The sequence below is a fragment of the Psammomys obesus genome, unplaced genomic scaffold (genome assembly GCF_907164565.1).
Source record: "Psammomys obesus unplaced genomic scaffold, mPsaObe1.curated_primary_1811, whole genome shotgun sequence".
Taxonomy (NCBI): Eukaryota; Metazoa; Chordata; class Mammalia; order Rodentia; family Muridae; genus Psammomys; species Psammomys obesus.
Window position 1 is genome coordinate 66774285 of NW_026585504.1, and position 12026 is coordinate 66786310.

General features: G+C 45.7%; 1 protein-coding gene across 1 annotated transcript in view; it reads right to left on the minus strand.

Moving 5' to 3' along the window:
- The window catches only part of Lct (lactase), a 47083-nt gene that overhangs the window by 32725 nt on the left and 2332 nt on the right, over positions 1–12026 (minus strand). Inside the window, exons 2-3 of the mRNA XM_055602215.1 lie at positions 4923–4999; positions 105–188 (exon numbers count right to left, since the gene is read on the minus strand). Of these exons, the coding sequence (XP_055458190.1) occupies positions 105–188; positions 4923–4999 (161 nt within the window). The remainder of the gene's footprint in view (positions 1–104; positions 189–4922; positions 5000–12026) is intronic.

Here is a 12026-nt window from a genome sequence, read left to right on the forward strand (position 1 = left end):
CCAGAGCCGAGGCTCAGCCCTGCCTTACCGAAGCATCCCATCTCCAGTAAGCCATCCATAAAGCTTTGCCACTCAGCATCAAGTTGGGGAAGCGCTCACATTACCTGCACCTCACTCAGCTTCTGAGGTAGCGTCCCCACACTTTGGCAGTCATAAGACAGATCAAGAGAGAGGAAATCCAGCGAGTCCTGAAACAAGGAAACCCAGCATTAGGAACAAGACCCTGCTCAGCGTGTGCTGAGACTCTTCATGACTGAGCCCAGCCCTGGGCTTCCCGAGGGAAAGCTGGGCGTGTGCATGTGGCCACACCACCTAGTGTCCGGCAGGGGTGCGAGTGTGTCATTTCATCATGAGTGTGTAAACGGGCATACCTGGGGTGAGGTTCCAACAAGTGGAGGGCACTAGGGAGGGAATTGGAGTCTGGAGTTTCCCCCAGGCAGCACACTCCCTTGACCTTTGTGATGTTGGGAACCTTTTTTGGGGCTGGGTCTTTTTTTAAATTTCAGGCCATAGTTTGAAGTCCACGCAAGTCACCCCTGGCTTGCCAGTTCCACTAGCAGAAAGCGCAAGCTACTCTCATCCTTGTGATGGCTCAGAGGATGCAGGCACCCGCCATCAACTCTAATGACCTGAGTTCAACCCCCTAGATCCCACCTGATGGGATGGAACTGAGATTCCTCAAAATTACCCTCTGACCTCCACATAGGTACCATACCATGTGCATGCCTACATACACAGACAGAGGGACAGACAGACACACACAAAAAGATGTAATGAAAAAAAATTTTAAAAGAAGGTGGGTATAGTGGGGCACACCTTTGATCCCAACACTTGGGAGGCAGAGGCAGGCAGATCTCTGTGTGTTTGAGGCCAGTCTGGTCTACAGAGTGAGTTCCGGGATAGCCAGGGCTACACAGAGAAATCCTGTCTCAAAAAAGAAAAAGAAAAAAAGAAAGGAAGGGTCTGGAGAAAGGGCTCATTTCATTCGGAAAGTTCTTTCTATGAGTGCTGATCCTCAGCACCCACCCAAAGTCCAAGACTGTGTCTTTTTTTTTTTTTTTTTTTTGCTAGTGTTTGTTTTCTCTGTAGTCCTTGTCTATCCTGGAAGTCATTATATAGGCCAGGCTGGCCTTGGACTCATAAAGGTCTTCCTGCCTCTTCCAAGTGGTGAGACTTGAAGCATGTGTTACCATGCTTAGCCCAAGAACATGTCATTAGCCCTAATGCTGGGAGATTCGAATAGGTGCACCCTGGGGCTTCCCTGGCCCCCTGAATCAGAGAGATGGAGACCCTGTCTCAAAAAGGAGAGGGGATTGTGGAAAGTAACAAGGAAATCCACTGTTGACCTCTAGGTTCATGTACCCGCAGACACAGTACACACATTCGCACACACAGTAAAAACATAATCAAAATAGAAAAGAAAGGACTCTGCCTGGTCTCTGGCTTACATATGCTTGAAGAACTTTAAATTCAGAATCTAAAAAAAAACCCAGCACAGTACAGTATGACACACACACACACACACACCTGCCCCCACATGCCTGGCTGGCCACTCCATTTCTCTCCTGGCTGGGATCTCACGAGCTCACCACTGTCCTTTCCCTTCCACTGACCAGGCACCGAGCTGGGACCCAAGTGTACCATGGACCTCACCCCCACTCACTCCCCAGTGCTTACCAGACTCCACAGGCGGCTCCATGACAGAAAATGTCGCTAAAGTCCCCCACTCACACTCTGATTCTCCTTTCTGTTGTCAGTTGTGTACAAAACACAGGCCTGGCCTTCGTGGAGGGCGTGCTCACCAGGTGCATGAGGCAGGTTAAGACTCACATGCACAGGTTAAGAACGCAGGTGAAAAGTGTATGGAGCCCATGAAGAAAAGGACGGGAAACAAAGGATGTAAGAGAAACAGCACTGGTGAGGCTCAGTGTTCATGGATTAGTCACCTGGGAACCTGGGGCACTTTAAAGTCAGTGTCACCTAAAAAAGATGACTGGGGGTCTCCCCTCCCCTCCTCCCCTTCCTTTCTGTCTCCTCCTCCCCTTTCCTCCTCCCTTCCTGCCCTCTCCTCTCCTCTCTCCTCTCTCCTCTTTTTCTCCTTACCCCCTTCCTTTTTCTGTGTAGGAGGGACAAGGTCTCATGTAGCCCAGGCTAGCCTTAAACTCACTGTGTAGTTTAGGATGATCTTGCACTCCTAGTCTTCCTGAGATTATAGCTATCTACCAGTCTGTGTGGCACTAGAGACAGAATCGAGGGATTCTGTGTGTGAGGCAAGCAGTCCGCCACCTCATTAAACTTCACACTCAGCCCTATTGACTATAACTTTTAAAAGAATCAGTCATCTAATCAGGAAGAGCTTTGGCCTGTTTGGGCTGCAAGCCCATGTGGGGCCTGATTCTGTAGCATGTACTCTGGCATCTGCAGTGTCATGAGCCACGTATGTCAGCAACCAGATTTCACATTGCTGGCTCAGGAGCTTGAAAACCATTCGAGATAAGGTTTTGGATAAACAAGTCTCTTGCTGACTAAATGTCCTCTAAATTAATTTACAAAGAGTGATAATTGCTATCAACAGACCAAAGGGTTGATCGTAAAAATGCTTGCCCAGCAACAGCCTTTGAACTGGAATTTTACCTGTGCACGTAGCACAGTTTTTGAGGTAAACCCAGCACAGTGCCTGGGTTCTTTCTGAGGATCTCCCGCCCTGCTCAGTGCAAACCCACAGGGCCTTCCATGCCTGCAGTCTATGCCTATCCCTCCGACTCTGAACTCAACTTCCTGACTTGCCCTGTGTATTGTGTGCTGGCTTCCCACCCTCTTACATGACACCTGCCTTCTGCTTCTGTCCCTCCTGTCCTGCCTCCCACTTGTTTCCAGCAAAGTTCTCCCTACTGTTAAGCCCACACAAGCTCATCTTCCATAGGAGGCTCTCACAGGGCTCCCCTCTCAACCCAAGGTGCTCTTTCAGCACTGGGAACTGTTCGTGTAGACAGGTGGAGGCCTTAGGCTGGGGATGCGGTTCAGCTGGTAGATTATCTGCCTAGCATGCACGAAGGCCTGGGTTCTATCCCCAGCACGATACAAACTTGGTATGGTGCTAGCCTTTGATCCCAGCACTTGGGAGGGAGAGACAGGGAGATCAGGAGTTCAAGATCATCTGCAGCAATGTAGTGACTTTTAGGCTAGCTAGAGAAACATATGGCCCTTTCTCAAAATAAATAAATAAATAAATAAATAAACAAACAAACAAACGAATAAGTAGCAGTTATGAGAGGAAATGGCGAGGACATATAGAATCTCAACACTCAGAGACAGACAGAGGATTCATCAAATTTGAGGCCATCTTGGGCTACTTAGTGAGACCCTGACTCAAAACAAAACAAAATATGGTAAAGTCAAGCATAGTGATCCATGCCTCTAAACCCCAAAGCACAGAAGATGCAAACTAGATGATCATGTGTTCAAGGTCAGCCTGGGCTACACAGGGAGACCCTGTTTCAAAACCAAGCCAAACCAAAAAAGTTATAGTTTAAAAGTCATAGAGACTAAAATTCACATGGGAGCTCTACTACGTGGTTTTGGTTTGTTTGTTTTGTTTTGTTTTTGAGATAGGGTTTCTCTGTGTAGCCTTGGCTGTCCTGGACTCTCTTTGTAGACCAGGCTGGCCTTGAACTCACAGAGATCTGCCTGCCCCTGGCTCTGGAGTGCTGGGATTAAAGGTGTGTGCCACCACCGCCCAGCTTAAGACATGTAGTTTTTAAATTATTATACCATAGTGAGTTTTTCTCTGTGTGTGGCCATGGCACATATGTCTGGTGAGTGGACAAGAAATCAGTTCTCTCCTCCTACCATGTGGGTCCCAGAAGTCTATTTGCTCTGTTTTGTTTGAAATAGAGTCTCATTTTGTATCCCTGGCTGGCTTTTGACTCACTATGTAGATGAGGCTGGCCTCAGACCCACAGAGAGCCAGCTGCTCCTGCCTGTTGAGTGCTGGGATTACAGCTGTGACGCCATGCCTGTCTGCACTCTGGCTTCCTAATGGAGACAGCAAAAACATGATGAATGGAGAGCAAGGGCTAAAGCACATTATCTCCTTTTTTAAGGTAGTAGTGAATCTTGGGCATGGATGCTGCTTAGGAGATTTTATGGAGATGTCAAACCAGGGCTGGGTTTGTAGCTGGCTCGTCAATAGAGTGCCTGCCCAGCACTCACAAAGTTCATCACAGCATTGCATGAACCCACTGTGTGTCACATGCCTGTACTTGGGATGTAGCACTCAGGACATGGAGACAGGGTGGTCAGAAGTTCAAGATTTTCTTCTGTGTTCTGAGATACATGGAAACCTATCTCAAAAAATTTAAAAATTAAAAAGACCCTCCCCTGCAAAAATGTAAGGAAGCAAATAAAAATCACACTTTAGCTAGGCATGGTAGTGTCCACCTTTCATCCCAGCACCTTGGGAAGCAAAGGCAGAAGGAGCTCTGAGTTGGAGGCCACCTGGCTTACACAGTGAGACTGAGAGAACAGGAGCCTAACCGTTTGACCTTGGAGGCACCCCCATTCTGACCTACATAGCTCCCAATCTCCTGTTACATCACCCCCCCCACTCCTGTGACTAAGTGTCCAGTTTGCTAAGTCAGTGTCATCAAGGCTACACAAGTACTGCCCTCATTCCCGAATGTCCTAGATTAACATACCGGCCAACCCCAACCTCAGCCCTTTGCTTAACCCATCTCCTTGGTAAACACCCTACCTGGTGAGAGAAGTCCATTGTCTTCCCTGAAGACAGCCCACCCCAGGCTTCCTCAGAAATCAACCTGCCCCACTGCCATTGGGCAGCCTGTGTTCTCCTCCTCCGGAGGCCTTCTCTCAAGATACACACACACAACTGTGCTCCTAAGCATTGCAGATGCTGCACCTACCTTGGCGAGTGCAGCCAAAGCTGGGCCTAGCAGCTCAGGGATGTCTTCAGCCTTCAGGACCACAGACAGCTTTCCTCCTGGAACCAGACAGAAGAGGGAGCAGTTGCTGAGTGAGGAAGGGCTGAGGTGTTTGAAGAGATCACTATGGTGACTTGTCTCTAGTTAACTGACAGATTTTAGAAAATAAAGTGGCCAAAAATGACAATGTCTCTTTAAGAGGCTATTTTGCATCCTGCTTGGTGGAACACACCTTTCATCCCAGCACTCAGGAGGCTGAGGCAGGTGGATCTTCATAAGGTTGAGGCCAGCCTGGTCTACAAAGCAACAGCCAGGGCAAACACTGTCTTGAAAAACAAAACAAACAGCAAAAACAAAACAAAACAAAACACCCCAACAATCTGAGAGAGACTATTTTATTTTTTATTTGGATTTTTTTTTTTTTTTTTTTTTAAAGACAGGCTCTTTCTGTGTGACCCTGACTGTCCTGGAATTCCATCTGCAAACCAAGCTGGTCTTGAACTTACAGAGGTCTGCCTGCCTCTGCTCTTGAGTGTTTGAACCAAAGTAGTGTGGTACTGTGCCAGGCAAGAGATTGTTGTGCATGAATCAAGACTGACATACAAAGGACTTGGCTTGGCGGAGTCAGGATAAAAAGACTTTCTTACTCTAAAGCAACAAGAGAACCCCTTTCTAACTTGTATTTAAAGGCGCAGTGCTCTGGCTGAGGATATCTCAGTTGATAGTGGGGGAAATAAAGGACGTGTGCAATTTGTTCTGCTTGATTTGGGGCATGCTGGTGGTTCTCAGGCTTTTGTGTGCACCAGAACTCCTGTAGGAGTTGAAGAAAAAGATGGTGGCACACAGCTTTAATTCAGCACTCAAAAGGCAAAGGCAGGCAGATCTCTGAGTTTGAGGCCAGTGCTCACTCTATGATGTGAGTTCCAAGACAGCCAGTGCTACACAGAGAAACTCTGTCTTGAAAAACCAAAGCGTCAGAGATGAATGGGCCCAAGAACATACACCCCTTTAAAAATTATAGTTGCTTTATTTATGCATACATTTCTTTGTCCATGTGGGTATATACAGACATCTACAGGGGCCAGAAGAAAGTGTAGAATCCCCTGGAGCTGGAATTACAAGTGCTTGGGAGCCACTTGATGTGGATACTGGGAATCAAACTCTGGTCCTCTGGAAGAGCAGCAAGCAGTCTTAGCCAATCAAGAGCCATCTTTCTAACGCCCCCCACCCCCAATGCCTTTCATGAGATAGGGTCTCATGTAACCTAGGCTGGCCTCAAACTCTCCAAGTGGACAAGGATGACCTTAAACTTCTGATCCTCCTACCTTCACCTCCCAAGTGCTGAGATCATAGGTAGGCACCATCATGCCTGGTTTATGCAGTCCTGGGAATTGAAGGTAGGGCCTTCTGAATGCTAGGTAAACATTCTACTGACTTAGATACATCTCCAGTAAGAAACATAAAGCTTAACGCAAGCTGTGTATTGTGTGATTCTGATCCTGTGGTCCTTAGAGGGCTGGGAGAAACACTAATGTGGAGGGTTGGATTTCTCAGTGTTGCCATACTGTCTTAACTGGTGTGCACATGTGTCCCATACATTGTATGTTCCTTGAGAAGAAAGACTGGCGTACTAAATCTGGGAACTTGGCTCAGATGGTGAAGTGATTGTCTCATAAGCAAGAGGATGTGTACCGGCTGGTTTTGTGTCAACTTGAAGGAGTTTCAGTTGAGAAAATGTCTCCATGAGATCCAGCTGTAGGGCATTTTCTCAATTAGTGACCAATGGAAAAGGTCCAGCCCTTTGTGAGGAAGCCATCCCTGGGTTGGTGGTCCTGGGTTCTATAAGAAAGCAGGCGAGAAAGCCAGGGGAGCAAGCCAGTAAGCAGTGTTCCTCATGGTTTCTGATCAGCTCCTGCCTCCAGAATCCTGTTCCTGTTCTGACTTCCTCAATAATGAACAGCAATGTGGAAGTTTAAATCAAACAAACCCTTTTTGTCATGGTCCAACTTGCTTTTTAGTTATGGTGTTTCGTCATAGTATTAGAAACCCTAGCTAAGAAAAGACTTGAGTTCAAGAAACAGAGTCCATGTAAACAAGTCAGGGGTAGTGGTGTACATCTGGAATCCCAACACTGGCAAGGCAGAGATTGGTGGATCCTCTGCCTGGTTTGCTTGCCAGCATAGTCTACTTAGTGAGTTTCAGGCCAGTGAGAGACCCTGTTTAAAAACAAAACAAAACAAAACAAAACAAACAAAAAAACACAAGGTGTTTAGCTGGTGAGATGGCTTGGTATGTAAAAGGGCTGATAGCCTGAGTTCAATCCCAGAATCCACAGTGGGAGAAGAGAACAGATTCCTATATATTATCCTTTGACCTTCATACATGAATACCATAAATAGACATACACAGTAATAATAAACAAAGTAAGAACTTAAAAAATAAGGTGAGCAGGTCTTGAGGAATGATACCTGAGGTTGTCCTCTGACCTCTACATACATGTGTTCACACATGCCCTTATACACATATGAGCATATTAACACACACAAGACTTTGTATTACTTGATCCCTTCAAGCATTAAGATTAAAACTGGATGCACACGGAGAAGGTGCTCAGATCCACGGTTTGGACACCAACAGAAATTGAGAAAAAACAGTGGAACTAGAGGATTACATACGTGCCTCCTGCAGTCAGACTCTCAGCAAGAGGGTGCTCCCAACCTCAACAGTTTTGTCTGCTGTGGTACTAGGGATTGACGCCAGGGCCTCACACAAGCTGCATGAGCACAACACGACGTAGCTGGAAGAAATATCCAATGTGATTGGAGAAGGAGAAAGCCCACCGATGTTGCAGAAAGCAGAGGACAGGAGACATCTGATAAAAAGCCCCAGAGGAGAAATTCATCTGTAATCATCTTCAAAGGAAGCATCAGTTTTTTGAGTCCAGCCTACTACCCAGAGTGATTCGGAGACCTCAGAGCAACAGGAACCCAAGCCCAGAGCAAGAAACAACGCAGAAGCCTCTGTGAATTATGATCAAATAACAGTAAGCCATGCCAAAAGACAATTTTAATTACATAGACTCTTCCTGCATTAAAAAAAAAAATGCCAAGGGTAGTGGCTGAGGGGATAGAAACGTTACTTGAAAAAGCCGTCACAGAAAAAGCTGTTGCAATTGTGACCAGTGGAGTAAATCCCTCCATACTTTCAACTGAAATCTTTATATTTTTCCTCTCAGAAAAGGTTGAAAAAATATCTGTATAACAAGAAAAATCAGCTATGATAAAACAACGGCTTGAGAGACGAAAGACGGGGGAAGAGAAGAGAACAGGAAGTGCTTAATGGTGAGCCTATGGTATCTGATGAAACTGGGGATCAAGATAGACAACTTAATGATAATGTGTAAAAGCCTGGCGTGCTGGCAGGGGTACGCGCATGGAATTCCAGTGTCTGAATGTCTACTTTATGCGTGGATTCATAAAGATATATAATTGTACCTTGATAGACAAAAAGGGGGAATAAGATTAGCTGAAAGATACTGCTGAATTAGATGAGCCTATTTACTTTAAAGATGTTTTAAAATTGATAAAGATCCTATCTGAATAAGAGAAGCTTCCACATGAAAGGCACAACTCCAAGAGACACTCAAAGACAGTGATGCAGAAAGCAGGTTCCCCTGCATGGAAAAAGTTCAACAAGCCAGTTGAAGAAGGGCAGATTGATTGCTCATCATCCTGGCAGATTGAACACCTTGATGCTGAAATGGACATTTGCTGAAGATAGATGATCAGGACTACAGTGTGAAGGATCATCACATCAATGGATTTTCATAAGGACATTAGAACTCTTATGTTTATGAGATTGAATATTGTTTCTGTTGTAGAAGTACAATTTTTAGCTTAAACAGAACGGGGGAAAATGTAGAGGGATTTTAATCCAGCAACAAGGCTATGCTGGCTGGAATATAGACACCCCCTTAGTACACACCTTTAATCCCAAACAATGAAGGTCAAGTTAATTGGTAGAAGGAAGCAGCCAAGCTTAAAAGTAATGTCTGATTGAGAGGCAGACAAAGTGACGAATCAGAAAAAGACTTGACAGAATAGACGATGCCCAACTCTCACAAGAACAAGAGAGGAAAGAGAAGTGACTTAAAAAGGAACATCACTGAGAGAGGGAGGAGGAGGAAGAGGCAATTTTACCAGGAGAGTTGTACAGAGACAGTTCGCAGAGAGAACAAGCTAGACACTGTGAAGACAGAACAAGCAAGAGAATGAAAAGGAGCTGGAATATTAGGACAGATTGCCAAAGTTTTAGTATGAGGCCAAGCAGAGCAATTAGGGCAAAGGCTGAGAGAGAAGCCACTTTGAATGTCAGCTGGGAGAGGCATTTGAACCAGCCAGCCAGAACTCAGAAAGAACAAAGGATAAGCTTATTCAGCAGGAAGTCTCAGGGGCTGAATACAGTCTAGGTTTGGATTAGATTGGATGGAGGCTGGAAGCTTCCCAAATGAGGCCTAGAATAGCAGACAGAGGCAGTAAGTCTCCAAGACAACAATGAAGTCTGACAAAAACAAACAAAAACAAAAACCTCCTTTTACACCATATCACTGAGCTGCACCCCCACCCCACAGTTTATTCTGCTACACAAAGTAGAACTTGAAAAGCTTGGCATAGGTACTGTCTCTGGGAGGCAGCCTCCATTCTGATAAGATAAAGCTGTCCCTGGTTATCCAGTGACTGGCCCAGTGGGGCCACATTGTAACCTTTAGATTTCCACCCTCAACCTTGAACTAGCACACGTGGATGGGACGGGGTGTCTCTAGCCCACGTTCAACCTTTCAAAAGGAGCAGCCTCCCCATGAGCTGCTAGCAGCAACTCTTCTGTCGGGGTAGGATTGATAATGTACTCCTGTTAAGAGCTTCTCCTCCTCTTCCTCCTCCTTCCTTGCTGAGTGTGCTGGCACAGATCTTTAATCCCAGGACTAAGAGGCAGACGTGGGTGGATCTGAGTTTGAGGCAGGCCTGATCTACATAATGAGGTCAAAAGACAGCTAGATTTATATAGTGAGACCCTGTCTTGAAGGAAGGAAGGAAGGAGGAAGGAAAGAAAGTCCTTTTTTTCTTCTTTCCTTTTTCTGTGGGGAGGGACCCAGGTTGGCCTTGAACTTGCTATGTAACTGAGGATGACCTAAAGTTCTTATTCCTCTTTCTTGCCTCCACCTCATGAGTTAAGCTGTGCTGGGAACATAGCCCAGGGCTCCATGCATGCCAGTAAGTGCTCCACTGATGTAATTACATTCTCAATGCTTGATGCTCATTTTAATTAGTTAATTAGTTTGTGAGTCAGGATCTCATGTGTCCCAAGATGACCTTGAATTTCTGGTCCTCCTGCTTTGGCCCTCTCAGTGCTTGGGTAACAGGCACGTGTCGCTATGCCCAGCCATATCCCTAACCATACCGCTCGTTTAAACTTTTTAAATGTCATTTATTATGGTGTATGTGATACATGTGTGGGTGCAGGAGTGCACACGCAAGGGCGTGTGTGTGGATATCAGAAGACCCAGGCCGTTAGGCTTGTGAGCCAAGCACTTTTACCCACTGAGCAATTTTACTGGCCTCCATTTTGTTCATTTAGAAAGATTTATTCTCAATTAAATGTATGCGTGTGTGTCTGAGTCACTGTTTGCCTTGCCATGCGTGTACAAGTGCTCTTGGAGGCCAGAAGAGGGTGTTGGGTCCCCTGGGCCTGGGGTTACAAGCCGTTGTGAGCTGGCAAATATGTGCTAGGAATCAAACCTGAATTCTCTGGAAGAACAGCAAGTGCTCTTAACTGCTGAACTTACTCTCTCACCCCATTTTGCTAGCTAAAATGGAATTCTATCCCTCAGGGCTCAGGGATCTATGTGGGAAAGGAGGTGTAAAGACCGAACAGCCAGAAGCAATGGATGACTCCAAGGAAAACAGTCTTCCAGACACAGCAGGACTGATGAACTCAGTACACATAGCACCTCCGCAGGTTCAAGTCAGACAGGGTCAGAGCCCCAGCAGTGAGTGAGGAAACAGATAGGAGGTCCCACTCTAACTTAACCTATCTGCAATTGATAACCTACTTGCAAAAAAAAAAAAATTCTTCTTTTCTCCAATGGAGTCTCATGGATACACTAGCCACGTTTCAGGACAGTCCCCATGCCAGGAACAGGTGCCTGACACAAATGAACTCAATGCTATTTGCAGACTTTTTGTCTTATTAGCATATTGTATATTGTTTTCTGTATGTGTATGTATGTATGTGTGTGTTTCTGAGGGAGTTTTGTGTGTGTCTATTTTAGGAAGGAAAGACGGAAGAAAGGGCATGGAATTGGGTGGAGAGGGAGGTGGGGAGGCTCTGAGAGGAGCTGGGTGAGGGGTAAAGCATGATCAGAATATATTATATGAAAACTTTTTTAATTAAAAAGTTATATTTTGTTTTGCTATTGAGTTCCTTTATGAAGAAAGATATCATAGCCAGTCATGGTGGCTGATGCCAGTGATCCCAGCACTCAGTGAGGCAGAGGCAGGTGGATTTCTATGAGTTCAAGGCCAGCCTGGTCTACAGAGTGAGTCCAGGACAGCCAGGGCTGTTACACAGAGAAACCTTGTTGGGGGGGGTGGGGAAGGATGACAAAAACAAACAAACAAGCAAATGATATCACGCTGTGCATGGTAGTACATGCCTTTAATCCCAGCACTCAGAAAGTGGGAGGATGTTTTGAGTTTAAGACCAGCTGGATCCACATAGCAAGTTTCAAACCTGCCAAGGCTGTGTAAAGAGACAGTCTTTAAAACAAAAAAACTTCTTAAGGTTGAAGTTTAGTGCGTTCAAGGCCAGCCTGGTCTACAAAGCACAGAGAAACCCTGTCTTATAAAGCCAAACAAACTTCTAGGACTGAAGAGATGGCTCAACAGTTAAGAATACTGGCTATTCTCTGGAGAGTTCAATTCCCAGCAACCACATCGTGGCTTACAACCATCTGTAATAGGATCCAATTGCCTCTTCTGGTGTGTATGTGAGGACAGAACATTCATATACATAAAATATATATATATA